Consider the following 23,497-nt stretch of genomic DNA (forward strand, 5'->3'; position numbering starts at 1 on the left):
AGTGAAGGGTGTGTGACATTGCGCTTGTTCACAACACTACACAACTAACAATTTATTTTTCCGACTAAACAATTCGTGTCTATCTGTTTATTATTTGGCTTCGCAATTTAATAACAATTTCATAATTAAAAACTATAGTAAAGTGATGTCTTGCAACAAATATTTTTCTATTTTGTGTTTTTTTATATTTCGGTGAATTTTTTGTTTATATTTTCGGAAAATTTAGTTTGTATACATAAAGACATAAAGCAGCAATGTCGATAGAAGCAGCATACAAAAAGAAAACCGAAAACTAAAAAGAGGAAGAAGAAGACCAAACGTAAAGCAAAACAAAAAGAGCAAATTTTAGAGAAAAACTAGTGGAAGAAGAGAGTGTGAGAGAGCACAAAGATAAATAACAAGAACAAAAGTAGTGAAAAGTAAAAACAAAACAAATTAAATGAATATTTCATTGTTTATAAACAAATTGTATTAAATCTTGTGCCTGCAATTGTGATTCGTGTTCATATATTTTTTTAAATATAATAATAAACATTACCAAGTGCCAGAAAAATATACAAACAAAAACAAAATTTTGTTAAAGACCCAAGGAGACGTCCAAAAATGGCGTGTTTACATTCATCGCCGCAAATTCTTCCCCAAACAATTTGGAAGATGTCACTGGGTTTGCTGTTCCTATTCTCCACAATCAGTGGATGCTGGGGCCATTTAAATTTGTATCTAAATCCTCAGGAAGTGATGCGCCTATTGGGTAAGTAAATAATCTCGTCTAGAGTTTGTTCAGTGTTGTCCAAATGAAACAAAATGATGTTTTCCAAAGAATTGGCAGATAAATAATAATACGAGTGCGTGTGTACTTCTTTAATATGTTTGCTTAAACTCTTTTTGTTGTTGAGTTTACATTATTCTGTTGTTGTATTGTTACAGTTTGTCTGTAAAAAGGAAAGAACACACACACTCTACACAATTTTCGAAGAAATTTGTGTGAAATTCATTCATATTGGCTGTCTTCGTTTCGTTTACCCCTTTAGGGATCGATGCTGCGAAGAAATGTGCTATTGCTGCCTGCTTTCTGTGTTGTGTATCGTCTTTCTGTTATGAGAGTAAATACTTGTCAAATAAACTCTGTGTTGCTGCTGGTTGTGTGCCTTGTGTCAATATTTAAATGCCGATTTTTCCACGATTCTTTGAAAATGACATCCCGAAATACAATTGGAATATTTTCACGTATCCATGCTAAAATTACCAAATACAAAGCCGAACAAAAAAGAAAACCCCATAATGGGATATAATGGATGCATGGCATATTGAAAACCAAAAAAGTTGTTTTACTTCTTTTGGATTTTCATTTTTTCTAAAATCAATTTTGGTGGGAAAAATATAGCATTATGGTGGTTACTTGCATATTTAATTACCTGCTGCTTCAGGTATAAATGAATATCATCCAAATTTGCATCACGTGATTGGATTTCTTGCAAAATCCATATGTACACGAACCGTTCGAACACAGTTTTATCGGGTCACGATCCGGTAAATAACAATGATAATACCAAATTTAACCGCCATCGCACCAGTATAACTTGGAAAGTAAATGTGTTCCCATCTAATGATATCCAATTGTAGAGCTAGAAGCCTTCTATTATAATGAGTCGTCAAATGTTTGTCACTATAAACGCGCATGTGCATTGCATTAGCCCAGACCAAACAAAATTGTTTACAATTATTCAGGTTTTAGTATAATATTTCGATCTATCATGTCCAACAATTTGAATTTTGAACGTCATCTCGACCACACACATTGTTATTAGTCCAAATTAAAATTTTTACATATCATATCTTACGTTTACTTCAAACCCTCTCTAATTGAAATACATTAAATTCTTAACTCCAAAGACAAACAACAAATTATGCCAACCATAATGACACACTTAGAAAAATCAAAATTTCTAATGAGAATAAGCCTTTTAGTACTCTTCTCGTACTTTAGCACTCATAAATATTGTACAGCACAATAAAAATAAAAAAAAGAAATTTGTAACCACTTGAGACGTTGTTAGCCATTGTCATTGTTTACATTAACAAATGATTCTTTATGAAAAATTATTAAATTGTATCTCTTTTCAATGAGTTGCATTTTCGGGTGTTTGTTATACCCCACGTACAGTGAGCCAGCAACTCACTACAAGTCGTCTACATGAATGTCAAACGTATTTGGAATATGTGTGCATACATAATTTATGACTTGTAATAATTAAATAAATATTATTTTTCATTTTTGTGTCTTAATTTCCATAAATGCACCACCACCTCGACCCTTATTAATTAGACATAGACAAATGGTGGACGGACAGACTATGGTTTAAGCGGATGCTCATACTTATTTAGTAAACAACCAAACAGACGGGCGGACGAAGGCACGGCCTAGTTAAGACAATTTAAGTATTCAATCGACACTTACATATATTCCTTATTGACAAACAACAAGTTGTAGTAATCGGAAAGAACCACTGTCTGTCGTCATGTTTCCTTTAGGCTTCAGTGAATTTAATTTGTTACCGTTGTCATTGTAGATGTTTTTCTGTTGGCTTTGCTGCTTTCGTTTTGCTTAAATCACTCAGCTAATGATGGTTTGATGTATTACGAACGTACTATTGGCAGGCATCCCATCGCCAGGATTATCTTTTAGTTTTGTTCAAAATCGATTGTATCTTTTCATTGGTGGTAGAAATGCCAGTAAAACTAATTTATTACTTTGCTTCTCGGTTGGTTGTAGGCAAATTCGTCTTAACTTTTGTACGGACCCATGTTTTCATTAATGGTTTGTGTTTCTCTTGAAAATGTTTTTGTTTAATGTTGAAACTGAGATTTTTGTCCGCTCTTGGGGAACATGTTTAAATTTAATTGGTTTCTGGCTTTTTTGGTAAATTTTGTCTAATTGCGGCGCTGGTACTGTGTGGGTTTGTAATTTGTGGTGAAATGTTGTGTAAGATTCGATCATCAATCACTCGATATTTTCGAAAACGTATGCTCTAACTTATTACCATCATGATAGATTTGAGAAATGAAATTGTCTGTCTGACTGATTACATGAATCTTCTGGGTCTGCAATACATCATTCAAAATCTGAGGCCATCAATATGTGCTCTTCTTGTACTGTACTGTATTCTAATCAGGGTACGCCCTTTATTTGGTTGCATGATTTGTTTTCGTTGCCAAATTCGCTTTGCTTGTTAATTAACAAATTATAGAGATCACCAATAAAACAGTATTAATTAATGTTACAGTTCCTCGATTCTTATTATTGATTTTAAAAATCGTCGATTTATTATCACAATTTTGGATATATAATACCGATATTTTGATGTGACTTGTAATATCTATAACACTCCACCTTCCAAATATTTAAAATACTAGGTCTTCGGTGTTTCGTGTCAATTATTTTCTTCCCAAGAAATTATTTTGAGCGAACCTATTACATAAGAAACATGTGTCTCTGTTAATTGGTATTGAGTTAATTATGCATGCAGTTCAGATTCATTCCGCGAAGTCGTATCTCCTTTTATGTTTCACATGAAATTTCTTTCATAGTAAATTTATGAGAACATGTTCTTTATGTATTTGAACTTGTAAATGTCTTCATTTCTTGGGACAAAATTATCTTTAAAAAGTTCAACATTTCTGAAGAATATTACAGAGTTGTCTTGAAAAGGTTAATTTATTTTGAAAGTTGATGTCTTAACTTCTATGAAGTGCTATTGCTTTTGTTCCTGTTTTGTTTGAATTAAAATTTTTTAATTGAGACATCTTTGGATAGATTGCCGTCATTGTCATTGAACTTTAGTTCCATTCATTCCCAACTTAACCTCCCAATTAAAAAATTAGGTAAAAATAGGTACCACACCACCACACGATTTATAAACAACCACTGTGACATTTGGTCTTTTGTTGGCATACCTAATTTCAAATTACAAGGAAAATGTTTGGAAATATTCTAGGAAATGAAAAGATCATAAATTTTTATTGAATTGAGGGGGACAGTAGGGCATAAAGCAGCCCACAAACATTTTTTATGAAAAGGTATTCCCATAAATTGCATAAACTCGACAAAACCAATTTGAAATCGAAGCCAAAAAATGGGATTCCTTTTTTCTTTTAATACTGAACAGATATCCGCTCGTCAAATATACACTGAAGCATTTTTATTTGGAATATGGGAATGCCTAAATTTTGATGTTTTTGGGCTGTAACAATTTACAATTATTTAAATGGGGCAAATAAACCAAAAACAAACTAAATGCATAATTAGTTGCATGCATAGTTTATAAAGGGACAACAACTGACTCTGCTGATGGCGTGGATGGCGAATGCACATTCGCTGCTGCTTCTCTTCTACATCATAAATAAATTGGCTGCGGATTGGCGGTGAGGGTGGGTGGAGTGGAGAGGTGAAACGATGTCATCAATGTAATTATTCGTGCACATGGTGATTATGATGTTGATACTTGGCCTCCCCCCATTTTTTCTGGCATTCATGATGAACACTAGCCAGCTAATGATGTTCAGAGGAATATAACGACTGCTGTTGAATTCCTGTTTTATTTTATGGGATCAGAAATTGTTCCTGTTTACGAACCGCTTGTACGAGGAACTAAATATTGAATATTTAGGTAATGCATTAAAGTTTTGGATGATAATGTTGTTGAGAAGATGGCTATTCATTTAAATACCTTAGAACTACAATGGGTAATGAAATTGATTTCTCAAAATATTTTGGTCTTTGATTCTCCATCTATCTTTTATTTGATTTCACCTCATGTCGATTGCTCTGTGTTCCTACAATTATATATGCCTATCCTAATTAGGAATGAAACTAGTGCCATGGCGTTTTGTCACTTTTCCCTACAAGCGGTTATATGACTGCTGCAGTGTGTATAATACTCATTAACGTTTTTGTATCGTTTGAACCAACGACTTGGTGTACTATAAAATCATAAAAAAATGTCACTCACATGTCTGTCGTCACTTGTATATGAAGATGATGCATATACATATTATACTGCAATATACCTAAACTGGGTTGAAGTGAAAAATGAACTAAAAACATTACGGAGATTCATAAAAACACAATGAACACACCAATAAAATGTATATAGAAACAGCAAAAATCACACATTTTCCACAAAAAGCCATAATTTTTGGTATGAGTTTTTTCATGATCCTTTGACACAGTTGTGCAACGTCAAATGACTATTTATGTAGTTCACTTGGCAATACACTGCTGCTTGCTTGCTTACAGATACCACAAAATGAATTTTAGCGAGACAGTAGCAGCAGTTATAAGAGTTGTTGTTATTGTCCATGAAACGAATTGTTAATTTCGACATTTATAAAATTTGAACACATTGAAAAGTCCACTTCTTCCTTTTCGGACACCAATTTAATATTGGGGTGGGTGTCGGCTGTATAATTTCTTGTTGAAATTTGTGTTCTGGCAATAAACATGTTATATATGGTTGGTAAATGGGTCTTCTAAACGCAGTTCTTGTCGTTTGTTTGGTTTTTGTGTCTTTGTTGAACGCCCGCTGATCATTGTTTTCTCGTGGTCGGCTTTTACATGCATAGTTGTTGGCACAGCAAAAGCTATAGCAATACATAATTTGCGACAATATCAAGCGTTTGTCTTTTGAAGGATCTTTGTGTTTGTTTTTGAATTGCTTTGTCTTGCCCTTCTTGCGGAATTCTAGTTGCAATGACTGAATATATAAAATGATAAATTTTGTTGTGACAATTTGGTTTTTCTCTATCATAACTGCAGTCAACAATTTCAAGAAATATAAACCTTCCTATACTCAGTTTAGGGTGATCTGCAACAAAACATTTTAATAATTCCTTTTTATCAGCTCAAGGAATGTGTATTCAAAAACACAGCTGGTCATAAATATTAATTGTGTGTTGGTTCTTCTTCGAATGTGCTTTTGTCGTCCTCATCCGTTTTATTTATTTGTATGTTGTCTCTTCATTTCTTCCACTAAATCATTTTAATTTTGATCAATTTATTACTAAAGGCTACAGAATACCAATGATTCAACTTGCACTTTTTTGTATGTTGTTTCCAAAATATTTTAAAAGTCAAAATATTGAAAGTAAATATTCATTGAGACGTGATTATTTAATGGGAATAAAGAATAAATTAAAATTAATAAGCATTTGATAAAAAGAGGTTTGGCATATAACAAACGTAGGTAGAGCTTGAGTTATAAGCCAAAATTGAATTTGTGACAAGCCCACAAGAATCATTTATCAGGTATGGGTTTCTATGCAAAAAAAAAAAAATGATTTCATAGGTATTAGGAAAGTCAAAGATTGTGACTATGCTCCGATGTTATAATATTCTTTTATATATTCATATTATTACATTACGACCTTCAGATTTTTTATACGTTCATTACACTTTGCTCTCAGAAACCTTTAAGCCTATAAAATGCCCATTACATTATTAATGAACGTTCCGTTGTATGTTCAGTTAATAGATCAAAGATTTTATTGAAAAGAGTTGCACCCTCATTGTTTACTATTAATCCTGATTAAATCGTTTCATTGGAAAAGTTCATTCATCTTTTAGTCGACATTATTCACACATGAACTAATAATCTTCATATTTACATACAAATCAATTATTAAGTTACAATAATGGCTTATTAGTACAATAATATAATATTGTAATTCCATTTGACTGTGTATCGCCCCCAGCTACTCTCCTTGATCTTTTGTTTCGTTCATAATCATAACAATGACAAGACATGGAATAATCTGAGCACAAAAAACACATTAAAATAAAATAAAAATGGATGGTTGGTTGGTGGGTTGAATGGATGGGATGGGGTTAGTCGACGCTATTGTCTTTTTGTTTTCATCACAATCATCACACAATTGTGATAACCCTTCATTTGTATTCTAAGAACAGACAACAAATTATGAGGAAGAAATTGGATTGAAATGTAATAAAACAGAGCGTATTTAACAGACAAAACAAATACAGTTTGGTTTAACGGAATAACTGAAGCAGAGATCAATACGAATACAAAATATGTGGTGAAAATAACCTACCTACCATTCCCCATATGGATGCAGTGATTACTTCACTACTTTCATTGCATTTGGCTAATGTACATATTTTCAAATTTGAAATAAAAATTATTGCTAACTCTAATAAAGAAAGGTAAATTACTTTTACCAAACTTCATTCAGAACATAGTATTAGTATTTCTCGTAGAATAAAGTGTTCACATCGCGCATATTTTATGTGACGACGACACATTGCCTACAAGGAACGGCCGGTGGTATAAAAGAACAGAGCAACACATTTTAAGAAGGCCTTAAAACCACAGTCGATTGGGTGCAAGATTCTGGTTTATTGTTGCTGTTGCTCCTTTGTACATTTATTATCTCCTACAAGCGTCACGTATTATATCGGTATTTACGCAACACTGACTTTGTTATTGAACTGTGCATGTCGTACTGCTGCTACTGCTGGTTGTCGACTTTTTGGCTGCCTGTGAAATGAAATCGAAGCTGCTATAGTTTGGTGGCTCGGCATCATAGCACAGCCAATGAGAGTTTATTCATTCATTTCATTTTTGTTATGTGCCTTCGACAAGATTCTTATCAGTTAAGCGATACTTTTTTTCTGTTGTTGTTGTTGCTCCGTATTCAGTTTGGGTTTCTTAAGAAATTTAAAATGCTCTTATCTTTTGATTTTGTTTACTAGTTGTCTTATTTTAACCCCAACCACCCATAATCCGGCAATCTGTGAACATTGCTGTCATATTATCCAGTTTTACATGCACATCTGAGATAAGAGTAAAAAATTAAAAAAGAAACAACGAACTAACCAACCAAAAACGGCTACTACTACTGCACCATGCAGCCAGAAGCCAATGAAAACTCGTATTTTCAAAAGCCTGTACAAATAGTAGAATAGAAATAAAACAAATAAAAGTGTATAAAACGACATAGTGATTAGAGGACAAGATATGTATATTTAACATTTAAATGATTATCTTAAATACTAATCGCTATTTACATTTTTTTATGACTCTTTAAAATATTCGGCAGCCTCGGCAGTCCCATTAGCCCCAACGGTGTGTGAACTCTGTCATTCAACGTAATTGACATGTTTTACCGTCATTAGGAACAGTTTTCTCGCCATTAAAGTGATTGAAGGCCATTGCAATTTTTATTTCTCTTAGTTTCTTCTCCAGTTTCGACTTTAAGGGCCATTTATTTTCAATATGTAAATTCTTACAAATTCACAGCGGCGGTACCAAGTGCTTGGGTGTGAACACTCCTTGGAAATATTTCCAAGGCAATTCTAGCACTACATGTTTTTAAAACAAATTATTCTTATTACTACATGCGATACCACAAGTACTGCTGCTTCTGCTGCCGTTGTTATAATACAAACAGGGAAAATTACTTTTCGTATTAGTAGAGTGTTTGGAAAGAAATATTTCCTCCATCATCATTGTGGTCTCTGCTGGTGCCACTAATGCAAAACGACAACAACGACCCCCAATCAGCCAATCATACTGGGGACGGACAAAACACTTATTGGCTGGCTTAGTGCTGCTGTTGCCGCTCTCTACTTGTACAATGACTTGACTGCAGGGTATATTGCGGTTGTCCCTACAACAAATCACCGTCCGTTTTCCCTGTGTCTGTCCGCATGCCATCTACTTGTTCTGCTGTTTGGCATTATCCATGGCCATACATCATCAGAACAACATTTTCCATAATTTGTTTTTTCTAAAAATGAGTAAAAGATTATTATTAAAACAAAAATTCTTGCAGCCAAGGAAAATATAAATGAAATTATGGTTGAACGCTCGGAATAGATGTGTTTCATTAAAACAGCAGCATCGTTGGGTATTCCACATAGTGATAGATGTTTTCTTCTGTTGCTGAGGGTTGGGGAGAAAACAAAAACAATACAGTGTAGCATAAACGCTTAAGTATTTAAATAATGTACAAAGTGCTTGTTTTCATTTTATATTTTTATACGATAGGAGCAATAATAACAACAAGAACAACTGCATCTGCTGCTACATTGGGACCACTTTCCCTTTAGTAGTCATGTCCCATGTGTTTACTGTTCATTGGGGAATGGTGTGGGAATTTAACAAAAACAATTTGTTTTTAATACCACACACAAATTCTTCTAATTCTTACTTAGTAAGGAAAAACAAATACATTTGGAAATTAAGGACTTCTCTTTTAATCCTAGACGTATTTCAAATCTATCCTTCTGTTCGGGGAATGACATAGTCGTCCTCTGTGTCTATCTTCATTCATGTTGTGGTAGTTTTGTCTTGTCCACACGAAGCACTACTCTTCCAGGCATTTGAAATACATTTCGATTGGTTTTTCCTTGTCGTCCATATCATTTCTTTTACAATGCAATTTACACATGTATGGATTTTTATTGGAAATTGTATATATTTAATACTTGACAATTCAAATAAAATACGAATCAAGAACACAATAATGTATGGTTTTATTAATTTTATTATTATTATTTTAATTTATTATAAAAACTTATATTTTATGAGACATGAAACATGGAAATATAGAATATATATATATATATATATATATATATATATATTTAAATCGCCTTATTAGTTTTTATAAATATTTATATAACAAATTTGAACAATTTTTAATATTTATTTCTTTCTTTTTAGGTAAGTTTCAAAATAATCATAACACGTTTTGTGTAAGTTACCATAGAATTTAATTTGTTTTTTTTTTTTCTTTTCAATAAAATCTAAATTATATACGGAGATCTTTTCAATCATGTTGGTTGTGGTTGATTCGTTCACAGGAAAAATGTATTTTATGGAAATTTCTTCCAGAAATCCTCCTGTATGTGAGTGAATATTGTTTCCGTCTTCGAATATCAACACAACTGTTTGGGTTATGTAAAATTGTTCTTTAACTAAAAATGCAATACATTTTTTTAATCTTAAGAAAGACAACTCCAGCTATATCAAACTTATTTTAGCACTAACTGGCGACAAGCAGGCAACAGCTAGTCGGCAGTCTGTTTTGCAACTTTCTATATAATTCTCTATTCATTCATTGGTCCTAGTCATCTGTCTGCCCATTTTTCGCACAAAGTTTTCTGGCATTGTTTTGGCACAAAATATACGATTTTTAATGAAATTCGTTACTATTCTGTTTTTACTTGAGTTTGGCTTGCAAATGTTTTATCTCATTTTACCATACAGGGCTAAGAAGGCGACAAACAGGACCACAACAATAGTAAGAGAGTACTGACTTCAGTAAAGGTCACATGATAAATCCATTCATATTCAAATGAATGCGTAATATTTGCAAGAAAAGTAAAAAAGTTGCAGACCCAAATATACACCATTTCCAATAGCAAGCCTTTAATAAAAACATAATTGTTGCTCTTGCGTTATATAATGATGATGATGACCGGTCATTCATTGGAAATGGTGTAGCCAATTCTCATTTCAATATGATAAAACTGAAGATGTGAATAACATTATTTTGTTGTTGTTTTCTTTTAGCCAACAACTTGTGAGTGACTGACGACAGACAAACTGTTTTGTTTTTCTTACTTTGTATTTCGTCCGTCCGTTCGTCCATCCATATATCCATTGTATGCAGCCATGTAACCCACTCTCATATGTTAGCTGTTGCCTTTGCTGCATGCATTGACAAGAGTTGTTATAGCATTTGAAAATCCATCATCAAGTAGTCAACAATTTTGTGGCAACACAACATTGCAACAGGCAATCAGGCGAGCTTGCAACAAACAGTCATTTATTTAGACAGGCCAACAACAGACCATGCAGGCAGCAAGCCAGTCAGTCAGATGGCAACATGTTTGCTTTGCTTACATTTCTTGTTTTGTATGTTAATGTCGCCTAATCAATCTCTTTTCAGTTTTCTACAGCTGCTACTGCTGTTGTTGGTGTTGCTCTTACTTGTTGTCCACACAGATTTGCAGCCAGCTAAATTATATTATTTGAAATTCATAGATATGTTGAATAAATTTTGTAAAAAAAAATTAAAGAAATAAAAAACCCACCCAAACATCATTGTATGGAGATGTTGGTGCCTACTCGCCATTATTGTCAGAAAGACGGGCGTCCAACCATCAGCCAACCACAACCAAGGGGCAATAGGCAGCATATGTAAAGGAGTAAAATAATTTCCTCGTAGATCTCCCTTATCCAGAATATATTTATTTAGAAGCAACCTGGTTATATGTGAGCTCCCCTTCTTTTGACGAATTCTTTAAGGGAGCTGAAGTAGTCACACATAAACGATTTTAAATTACACTCAGATTTTCAAGCAAATATTTTAAATTTTCAATCGCCAACGTAGCAGTCAGCATACCCCCTCCTCTTTTGCTATATCATATAATTGTTGCTGAATAGGGGAAGCTTGTTAAAAATATTTTACATTGAACTTTCCTTTGGCCAAAAACTAAAATGAAATCGAAATGGAATGTTGGTGCTCAGCACTTATGATGTGATCATCATCACCGTATTCTTCATCGCCAGTAACATCATCCTTCTGCAATAGTCAACAAAAATAAATTGCTTTGCCTTGGGGTTATATGAAACATGCACTGCATGCCGGATATGTATGTTGTTGCTTTTTTGTTTAGTTTATATATAGTTGGTTGTGTATGTGTGTGTGTCTCCACCTCTTGTCTCACCAACTATCTGTTAACAGAAAAGTCGTGCATATATTTTTGAGTGTGCGATGTGCTATAGTGGGGATATTTGGCATTAGTTCAAGAATTGCTAAAGATGTTTTCGTTGTTGTTGTTGCTGCACAGAAAGTGCTTCTGGTGGTTGAAGTTACTACAACAACTGTGGGTGCTGAATATTGTTATTGGCTACAAGTCGTCAACAACATTCGAACAAAGGCAGCAACATCATCATCGTCATCATCTGTATCCGCATGATTGCCGTCATCGACATCATCCTTGTACACTTCTACTTCTTCTGCCGCTGCTCCTTCAATGAAAAAACTTCTTTTTCATACAAAAACATGAGTGTATAAAAGTCATGTTTTCATGTGTGGTTGTGTGTTCTTTGGCCTTTTTTCAGCATAGTTTTTACCCTGTTCGCTGCATTCGATGCTTGTTGCTGCAACCAAATCTTATTTTGAAAATCTTTCGACATTCATCGTTTCTTTATTTCCGTGTGTGCCAGAGTTTTAACCTTTGGCATGGCATCTGAAACGATTTGACACCATCTCATAACTTGCAGTAGAATTTTGAAAATAGAACTTTTTCGCTACCATCGGTATTGTAAAAAATATATTATCATCGAAGCTGTATATTAAGAAAATACAAATATTGATGAGCTACAGATTCCAAACGTGTAGTTTATACACATGTATATTGAAATTATAAAATATACTTTTATTAGTTGTTGTGCTTCGACTAGTAGAATCCCAATGCAATTTTATTTTCTCCAATGTTTCATCTGAAGGTTAAAGACTACTTCGTGCATGTGAAACATATTTCTGTTGTGGTATATGAGTATGTTTAGTTGTGGTGGCATTGTCTTGAACAAGCGTCTAACCGAAAGATTGACTCTCTTGCCCTGTCTGGTGTGCTGCTGCTGTCTGACTGACTATACAAACTGGCAAAATTAAAATCTTATCAACTCGTGAAAATCTTATAATGTTCTTATAGACGTATGTTTACATTTCTATAGACTATTTGTGGCAAAATAAAAGTCGTTAGCATTGCGTGTTTATGTTGTGGTCCCGACATTTGGATATTCAACGTTTCATTTAATCTCCCTGCCTTCACTGACAACAACTGCCCAGAGGTGAACACAGCAAATAATTTTGTTGGCTTTTTAGTTTCTTTTCATGTCTTTTTGTTTCTTATGAGAAGACGAAGAAGAAGAATTTAATTTTGAAAATAAGCCCTTGTTAGGAAAGGAATCAGCAGGGAGCCAGTCAGTGCCACAACATGTTTGTAAAAAGCGATTTGATCTTAAAGTTGAATAAACCGACAAACAATTAACCTTCTAATAATATTTATTTTTCTCGATTTTTTATGCTCAATTCAGTTTTGAAGAAATATGCAATTCATGGAGCTGCAGCACTGTTTTAATAAAAACTTTTCTAACTTTATCTGGTTGCTGTAGTTTTCAATTTGAAATAATAATTGTTATTCTTGAAGTGGAAAATTGAAAATCTAATGAAAAAACGATCTTGGATAATTGTTTTGTAGCCTTTTAGGAAACAAAGGGGGAGTTGGGTTTGTATTTTTTTTTGCTATAAATATTATTTCCGGGTTTTTTAATTGTAATAATACTTCCATTGAAAATAATTTAGTATTTATTTACAGTGCATTATTAGTAAATAAATATATATATACATATATATATTTTTTGATATGTATGTAAAATGTTTCATTATTAAATTATCTGATTGCCTGATGCAAGTTAAATGGTATTGTCATATTTCCAAAACTGTCCACACTCTAAAAAACACACACAACATGCACGACAGTTGTTAATTGCTATTTTATTTCATTTTCAATTAGATATAATGTAATTAATTATATGAAAATGGCAAGCGGATACATGGCATGACATACCAAGCAGCCATCAGTTAGGCATAAAAAAAACCGGCAAGAAAAAAAAAACAACCAACCTACCATTCACAAGGCAGAGAAATAATAAATTTATTATTTGCATAATTTATGACAAACATAATTAAAATGAACACAGCAACTAACTTGAATTGGCACGGAGCAAAAACCAATTGGGGACAAAATCAAAACTGCAGAAAAAACGCCAACTCGGAACTATTTCAAAGACTGCTGCTGCTTGCCAACTGACTAGTTGGCCGTCCAAGTCAATATTTATAATTGTGTTTTTAAATCAATAAATTATGAGAGAAAATGTTCAAACTTGGAGTAGAGTATGTGCCACAAGTGGCCTAATAACTCGATTTTTAAGATATTAAATATATATGTAAGTTTAGTTTTATAGACAATAGAATAGAATTCGAGTAGCAGATATCTGATGATCGATCAAAAATGTGCGAATAAAAAAGTATGTGATGTAGTCTTTCAGCGCTTTCAGCTCCCCGAATTCTAGTCTTTCCGAAAATGTTGGCTTCCGTGCTTAACACAATGCACAATCAAATCTAAACGTGTCAATGTTGAAAAATGGTCTCGGTTATTCGTTTGGTCGTTTTTTGTTATTCATATCCCATGGCATTCCTCAACCCCAACATAACCATTCTTCTTCGTAGCTGGTCTCGTCAAGTCAAGATGCACAAGCAATGGCAGAAACATCATTTCAAGTGTTTCGAGTCATGCTTTTCTTTTTTCGCTTTTTTTTTTGGCTTTTTGCTTGCCGCGGTATGTTGTATTTTATTTAACGAGTCTTGTAATAAATTAACAAGCGCTTGCAAATTTTTGACATATGTATTTGCATCACAAAACTCTTTGGACGAAGCAACGAACGACGGCGATGCCCGAACAGGAGAGACGTTTCAGGAAATCTGCATGTGCATATTATTTTTATGCCAAGTCAGCGTGCGCCAAGCCGCCACATCGCCGAAGAAGAAGTTGAAATGACGAAAGAGCCTTGGCCAAGCAACTAGACACAGCCGCCAGCCCAGCATCCAGTGAATGGGCGAGCTTTCATATTCTTGGCAGGCATCTCCCCACGGCCGTTGTAGAATGAAAGGGAACAGAAAAACATTTACGACGCTTATTTTCTGCTTCTACGCCTAGTCATCATCTCGTTGACTTGGCTGCCCGTATTTACTTACTCACGTTTATGGGGACGTAATATTTCGCGAAAATCACTCACTTACATATGTACATAATTGTAGATTCTATTTTGTTCCTCTGAGCGTAGAGTAAGGTGTCTGTACTGGTAGATTTTTTTTTGACAAGAAAAAAAAAAACACGAAAATAATTAAACCTAAAATATTTTATCATTTAAACTTTAAACAAATCTTTGAATATTCAGATTCTCTCAAACTGAAACAGGCATACTACTCCCTATACAAATATTTTGACCCCACATTCCCATATGATCGTTATGAATGTATCTTGTTTGCAACATTTGACAAAGCTCTCCGCTGCTAATTAATCGATGTTGGCAACACTAATGAGATATATTTACTTGCTCGTGCGCCATGCCACGTTTATTCTGGCATTGTCGTGCGAACCGTTCATTCGGACTCCATGTCGCACTTGTCATGTTGTGACACATCAGCTATCGCGCCTAAATGTCACTTTTCATGACACTAATCGCAAACATGCCACAAACGACAACCGTGTGCGAATTTGAAATGTCTTTACCTTTGGAATTTCAGAAATATGAAGAATGGAGTAGAGTGGTGGTTAAACTTGAAAATAAATGAATACCACCTCATAGCTAACTGTTCAATGTAAATTACAAACAACTAATTTCCCGCAAAGCTATATTTTTTCTGTGCTGTTCTCATTGATTGCTTAAGAAATAATTCGACTTTCGTAAGTCTGGGCTTCTTCAAACATTTTCGCCAAAAACAGGCAGGCATCTTATTTGTCATTTTCATGCGGAAATCTCATGCATCAAACAAAAACCCCCTGCTGTGAGGACACAGCAGGCAAACAAAAGACAGGATAAAATGACTGGACGGCGGCCGGATGACATGTGTGTGGCTGTGTGTGTTTATGCGTTATGTCTGCTTCCAAACCGTAAGGAATAACTAGTAGGGAAGGAAGGATAAACCCACAGTTTTGCTTACACGAAATTCATGAACAAAAGCTTCTTAGCGAATATTACAACAAAAATCCAATATTTATTTTTTATTGGTTTTGTGCGAAATTTCGCATGTAAGATAAACAAACAATAACCATGACACGCAGTAATGTTGTTGTACCAAAGGGGAACATTACGGTCTTCTTTGCGGTCGTGTTCGGATAACGATATTACGTTGAAGATGGGATGGGACGTTGGAGATGGGGGTAGAGTATGACACCAAAATTCAGTACTGTCTGTCAGTTTGCCTTTCGGTGCCTGTGTCTGTCCATTTCATCCAAACATGCATCCCTCGATGGGACTGGAATTGTATACGCCAGCCATCATGCCAGCTCAGTTGGTGGCAGTAGGAAACCAAAAAAAGCGAAACAACAACAACAAAATTTCCGAAATGATTTGCAGTTAAAAAAGCACTATATGTTTATTTTTTTGTGTACCAACATCACTGCCTCTATTTTGTATCTTAAAATTTTTGCTGTGCTGTTCGTTTTCATTCTCGCCTTTGCCACCGTTAGCGTGAGCGTCGTCTTCTTCATTGTCATCATCGACAGCGACAAGTTAACAAGACAAAAAGTCAAGTTGTTTGAATTATGTGATGATGTTCTTGTTCTTCCCCAAAAAGAAATAACAGTGGGACCCACGTGGTTGTGTGCGTATGTATGTATAAAAAAGGATTTATATGCCATATTCTTGTGCTATAACGACGACAATGAGGCAAGCCCAAACGACCACCTAAAGCCTGAATTCTTCTGCTGTCAAACACAGTGTTTAAATTCATACAAAAAATCAACTAAATCATTTTTTATTTTGGTTAAGTAGAGAAAAAAACACCTCAAAGTGCAGCTCAATTCTACTATGAATAATTACAAAACTCAATATGTTCGAAGACATTTTATAGCTCTATTCGGAACAGCAAGGGCTGACCAAAAAGAATAAGCAATTTTGAATACAAATATCAAAACTTTTCTGGAAAATTTCGAATCGAACAAATATGAATCTAATATGTTTATATGAATATTCTGTTCGTATCCAAAATAATAAATGTAGAAAACATTTTTACAAAACAGGGTTTTAATAGTCGCTCAATGAAATTCGTCCCTAACGAATTGTACAGAAACAGTCTATTCGATTTCTAATTACAACACACTGTGTATGAAACGTTTTTCAATTCGATAAAACATCTAACATAACACTTACACTGCTTAAGCATTTTTTTGGCGTTGTATTTATTTTTTTTCGATTTGTGAGCATTTCTAAATCAACATTAGCGTCATTCTCATCCTCAGTTTCATCTTTTTATGGTTTGATTGAAAAACAAAGAAACATGCCAAAAATGTAAGAAGCAACAAACATGTTAGATGTGAAATGAAAAAACAAAAAAAAAAAAAAAGAATGAAAAAATTTACAAAAATACGGTGTTAAATTGAAGATTATAAATGATTAAGGGCGCACACGGATCCCTGATCCAACAGACAAACACACATATACATATTTCGCACAAAACGACAACAAGGAATATTTCATGGTATATTCCGCACTTTGCGTTTGGGATTTTGTGCTATTATCGCCTTTAGTTGTTCTTGTTTGGTGCTTCTTTCTTCCTTCGTTCGTTAATAATTTGTGTCTGTCGTTTTCCACACGGCTAATATTACAAAATTATGAGCCGCACATAATTAAGCCACGAAAAACACCTGTTGATTTGTTAAACACTTCCAAAACATGATGATAAAAACAGAATAAATGAATGCGTGGCGGAGTAGATGGTGGCAAAGACAGCCCAATGAAATGTGTGTTGAAAGCTTTTCAACATTGGCTCTTAGTGGTGGGTGTAACCAACAGATACTCCCTCAATATTCTGACGGTATACTTATGCTGTGCAGCACACAAAACGTTGAAAAAATCAATAAATTTTATTTCTATTGCGGCCGTCTTCGGACGACGGTGATTAATTAAAATAAATTTGTAATACATGTTGAGTGTGAAGGAATCTTGATTAAATTCTTTATGGGCTTGTTCGTTCTGTTGTCAATTGTGAAAAAACAACTACAACGTTTTTTAAATGTCTTTGAATCGTTAGGTGGAACTTTTGAACGAAAAAAAAATATAAAATATTCCTATTCTCAACTAAGTAACTATCGGAAAACATTAAAAATCTAAATCGTACATTTTTAACAATGATTTTCTATAGAAATTTCACCACTATTCGAAGATAATCGTCGCACTTCGTTGTTTTGTACTGGCCTACCATTGGCAATTTTTTGAATTGTTCTGTCACATTATGATTGTTGTAAATCTTTTGGAATGTTAATTGCATTAAATTGAAAAAATGTGTGCATTTTCTTTATTTTATTTATTTTAGATATAAATAACAATAAAATAGAATAAAATATAAACAACACGCCAAACAACCAAACACATGCCAGAAAATATAATTGTAACAACTTTTTTATGTCGGCGATGAAATACCGACTATATGTTCGACTCTGCATGTTGTTGCAGAGGTATGCAACATAGTTTTGTTTTTGTTGGTTGTTTTTATTCTAAAAATGAAAGTGTTAATGGGCAAAAAGGCAATTTTTGTCAACAACCAACTATGTGTGGGCAGATATTTTTGGATTTTTTTGGTTTTCCCTAGGAATGATGAACATTCGTGTTTTCCCTTACACATTTATATGTCAGACCGTGCCAACCACAATAACCGTTGGCATGCCACAACATTTCCAAATAAAATATAAAACTTGTATGAAAAATAAATCTAAAAACAGAATTTATGATAATGTTTCGGCATTTGTTTTTCTCCCCGAACAAAGAAAATAGCTATGGAGGATGGTATTTGATATTTTGGTATTTGACGAATAAAATACGATTCGAACGAGGGGCATAACAATGAGGGCGATTAGATTAAATGATTTTAAAACTAAATCAGATCATCGGATTACTGTCTTTCACAGAAATGCCATGTCGTCAATTGATTAACTTCTTGAATTTCCATTGGCGTTGTTTTGTTTACAATAATAACGGCACTGCCTTTCGAAGTGATCGAGATAATTGGATAGATCGTTATCAGGGGTGTAACTGTTGTTTTCTTTGGGGAAATGGTTAATCGCCTGCGATGGCTTAGATTGTGTCATTGTAACATTCAGGTAATTAACACATGACTGGGTTTTGAATCTGGGCTCTCCCAGTTTCTGAGTCAGTTTCATGTGAACATCAAGAATCTTCCAGTCAATTTGTTGTCAGTCAGTTACCCGCTGTGAAGGCCTGGCCATTTGTTGTTGGGCCATGTTTTGTTTTCTTTTGAAAAACGCCACAGGAAAAGACACGCAATGTTGTTCTTTAGTGAATCATTTGTTATTGCAGTTGTTGTCTGTTTCGATTTGTTTTTCAGATGATAGCAGTTTCTGTCTGGTTCAGAGGTATTGATGATGTTTTGATTTCTATGGAACAAAAGAAATCCCATTTCCCAACAATAAAATCTCAGCCGCCCTCCTCATTTGGTAAAGCTAGGGGTTATCATCAACAACAAAAACAACAACGGCAACAGCAACAGCAATATATTTGACATTTTTATGGACGATGCACAAGTCCTACATGTGCCTAATTTCATGTGAAAATTACAAAAAAACGAAAGATTCTAGGTTTTGGTTTCTTTGAAAGGGCATTTGTTGTCTTATGTATATATATACAAATGTTTTCAATTGTTTAACTTTTATGTCATATCAATATTTATGTTTTAATTTGAATATGGATTTTAATTTAGTTTAGAACTAAGTACAAAGATTTTCATTCAATCCATTGGTTTACATTACCAAGGTTTACAAAATCTAGCATAGGCAGGTCGGTCTGCAGTATTCGTGTGTAATTAATGTGCAGCATTTTTCGAGATGTCAGGCATTTTTCTTTTCACCGTTGACACCGTTGTCTGACAACTACGCCCTCCGTATGTTATAGAAGGGGGGCATAACTCAATTCAACACTCTGTTTGCAACAAACACAAATGAATGACAAGGATATGTGGCGTTTGGTTTTTGGTCTTGTCTTGTACAACAGGGGATTCTGATTGCATTCGACTCGACGTTTGTTAGTGGCGCATTCGTGGCACAAAGATCCACAGCAACAACAATATATATATGTATTGCGGCTCTCGGTGTTATTTTGCTCCATAAATTGATGGAAAGGGGAAAATGGAGTAAAACACAAAACATGACATAGGCGGGTTAAAGTATTACCATATGTCTTTCTATGTTATTTTTCCCGTTAAAAAATATATATGTATATGTATATTTTTATTCTATTTCAATAAAAATGCTGCTGTTGTTGTAAAGCAATTCAATACCTCTCAATATCGGCCCATCAAAATAAAATGTTATTTTTCCCCATACAAAATGCTAGATTCTAAAACCAACAAACATTTCCAAAATTTGGTATGTGTGTGTGTCTGTGAGGTAATATTTCTAATTGGCGGTTTATGGCTTCAGTTGTCTCCTTCCAATAGAACTTCTTGATTTATTAAGGAAAACCAAAATATTTTCGGTGTATTGTTTCACCCGTTCTTACAAAATCGGAAACATGTGTTTTTGTTACAGAAATAAAAATATTATTTTTGATTTAGTAGCAATAGGCAAACAATAAAAAATATAATTTAATTTACGGTAATGCGTTCAGTGGGCAAAATGGAAATATGTTTTTCATTTTATTATATTGTTTTATTTGCTGTTTATTTTTTCTTTGTTTTTGTGTGTTGGATTTCACAAATTTTTAGATAAGTCTACGGCATTGAAAGATATTTCCTGCAACACAACATGCTATTCTCCAATTTACTTTATCGCAAATCCATTTTTTAAAATCAAATCTTATTCCTTCCAAAAACGCATCTATTGTCATGACAAATATTTATCGAGTTGATTTGAAATTATTTGAAATTTGGCGTGGATATGACCAAATAAAACCAGGCCTGGCTTGCTGCCTACCAGTTAATCCCACCATCATAAGAAATCATGTCTCCCAAGAAGTCCTTTTTGTGGTGATATTGCTTATAAAGCATGGCACGAGAGTGTGTGTGTGTGCTGAGTAAATAACATTTAGGTCACATTATTTGTCAAAAAGCCAATAAAAACGATGGTGGTTCAGCTAGAACAACAAGAAATTTAAACTCAATATTATGGGTGGGAAATCCTTTGCAGAACCCCGTAACAATATTAAGGACTTTTCGTTGTTTTCCATCGGTTTTTTGTTCGTTCGTTCATTTGGGCAGTGAAATTAACGCTATTATTTACCCTTTTCCTTGTTCTTATTTGACCTTAGATTAAAATATCAGAAAAGAGTAGAAAAAAAACATACAAAACGATTTTCACTTTTTAATAAATACCCAAATGAAAACTAGAATGCTAACTCAAACCCCGTCTAATGGGCAAATGAGCAAACAACAATAATCCTTGAAGAGCAACAACAAAACAACACAAAAATAATCATTATAATACAGTGCCAAACTTCGTACTTGGAAATCACATTCGCTGCAGCGGCGGCGGCGATAAGCATCTCGTTGGCCCCTATTGCTGCTGGCATATCTAGTTCTTGGAGTAGTATATACTCATTAGCCTTGTCCACAACCCGCTTTGCTTTGCTGCTGGCCAAAAGGAGTAAAGTTGTTTTGTTGTGTTAACAATGTTTGTTAAGTACCAATTCGTAATAAACGTATTCGAGCAGCATCGCCAGTAGTTGTTGTAGTGCAGCAGCAATCGTCTGTGTTAAATTTGTTTTGTTTTTTTATTGTTTTTGTTGTTGCTGCTTCTAGGGCGCTAAATGCAGCATAAAACTTAATTAGATACGCTCGCATTAAATGTGAACATTTTTTGTTTTGTATTTTGGTATTTTTATAATGCCAAAATATCATAATTAGCAGCTAGCAGGCAGGCAGGATACAGTGGAATCAAAAATCGTTCCAAAAATTTACATAACTGAAAATGAAGCCATACGATTTCCGTCAAGGCATCATAGAATTATATTTTCTTATGAAGCGTTTTTTAGGTCATTTGTTCCACAGTCTCATGACAATGGAAAGAGGCTTTAATGTGTACTGCCAATCCATGAAATTGGGCCAAGAGTATTAAACAAAATTTCAAATAGAAGAATGTTTCGAGTGCCAAAAATACAAATATGAAAATTAACTAAATAAATTTGCATAGTCAAAATCAAGAACCACACACACACACACCCAGCCATAGGAAAACTTCTCACTTACAAATCTTCTTAAAATAATTCGTAAAGAAAAAAAAGAAATTTAAGAAGTTTTTTGTTCAGTCAAGTGGAATAAAACAAATCCCTTGGAATAAACATATGATAGGGATATATTAAATAAATAGATTAAATTCTACAAGGCATAGCGAATTGATGCTGCTGCTGGCATTGTTTTTTGTTTTTTATTTTATTTTATTTTTTTTTTTTGATATGTAAATTCCCAAAGAAATGAAATAGAATGGGGTTTTATTTGTTCTTTAGCAATTGAAGGAATTTAATCCTATCAAAATTTTTGAAGCAGATGAACACGAGACGGACGACGGACGCACAATTGGAACTCAGATGTTTTCATGATGACGATGATAAAGTTGTTGCTCAAATCAATATGCTGTTGTTTGTAATGCTGCTTATGGCTCTTTATATCCCATTCATGGCTGCTGTGTAAATAGGATTTTGAATAGTTCAAAACTATAAACACAACAGAAGAGACATCCCCTCCCATTGTGTGTGTGTGTGTAAGTGTTGGGAAAGATTGACTTATTTTGGGTGATATTCTCTTTTTGTCCTTATGTCATCTTAATGTCGCTTATTTCTTTATTTCTCTGTCATAAGGAATGTGGATATTTACATTTATTCTCGGTACTGGCAATATTTTAGCCCACTGGCCGTTTGTTTGTCCGTTTGTCTGTTTTTATGGCCGTCGATAATCTTTTGTTGGCGAACCTCGTGTTTTTGTTTTGGGAAATGACTCCTATTTCTTTGCCCCCACCCGAATTTCCGAATTCATCTGTGTGTATTCATCATATTTCCGGGCAATAATACCCAACTAAAGCCAAGTTAAGACATTTATTCGCTTATTTTTGGGTCTATGATTATTTCTTGTTTTGTGTTTGACCGTTGGTGCTAGCCATTTTATTGTTTTTGTTGTGTTGATGATCCATTGTTGGAATTCCTTTATTTTATTTGTAGGCTGTCACTTTGTGGGTCATAACGACGACCCTCAGCTGGTCATTTCCATCTTGTTGTTTGTAAGATGAAATTTCGATGGACTCGGTTGGAGTTTTTTTTTTTTCGTTGGTCATTGTTGTTCTATTGCCTTTAATATTTATCACGTATTTATGCTGGTTTATAAAGAATTTTAAATTTGATTTTCCACTGAATGAATGTCAGCAGGCAGTGTCTGTTTGGGCATGGCGATTGAGTTGTTTAGCCTGGCTGTCTGTCTTGCTAGAATAAAAGAATTACAAAATACAACAACAGCAACAAAAAGGAGAATGAAATTAAATGATTTGTGATATACATATATACATGGTAAAAAATACAGTTTTATTTACATCTCAATGCCATTTACAATCGTTTCGCTGACAACTTCCAGCTTCAAAGTGCTACAATACCACAGTGGACCGCAATAAATTATGACACGTAAA

General features: G+C 34.0%; 1 protein-coding gene across 1 annotated transcript in view; it reads left to right on the top strand.

Moving 5' to 3' along the window:
* Window positions 1-594: 594 nt before the first annotated feature.
* Window positions 595-23,497, top strand: part of LOC133329771 (tyrosine-protein kinase Dnt) — a 28,682-nt gene continuing 5,779 nt past the window's right edge. The window contains exon 1 of the mRNA XM_061538237.1: window positions 595-751. Within this exon, the coding sequence (XP_061394221.1) occupies window positions 604-751 (148 nt within the window). The 5' untranslated portion in view covers window positions 595-603. The remainder of the gene's footprint in view (window positions 752-23,497) is intronic.

This window comes from Musca vetustissima, unplaced genomic scaffold (genome assembly GCF_032173495.1).
Source record: "Musca vetustissima isolate MV318-11 ecotype Yass unplaced genomic scaffold, APGP_CSIRO_Mvet_v1 utg12645, whole genome shotgun sequence".
NCBI lineage: Eukaryota > Metazoa > Arthropoda > Insecta > Diptera > Muscidae > Musca > Musca vetustissima.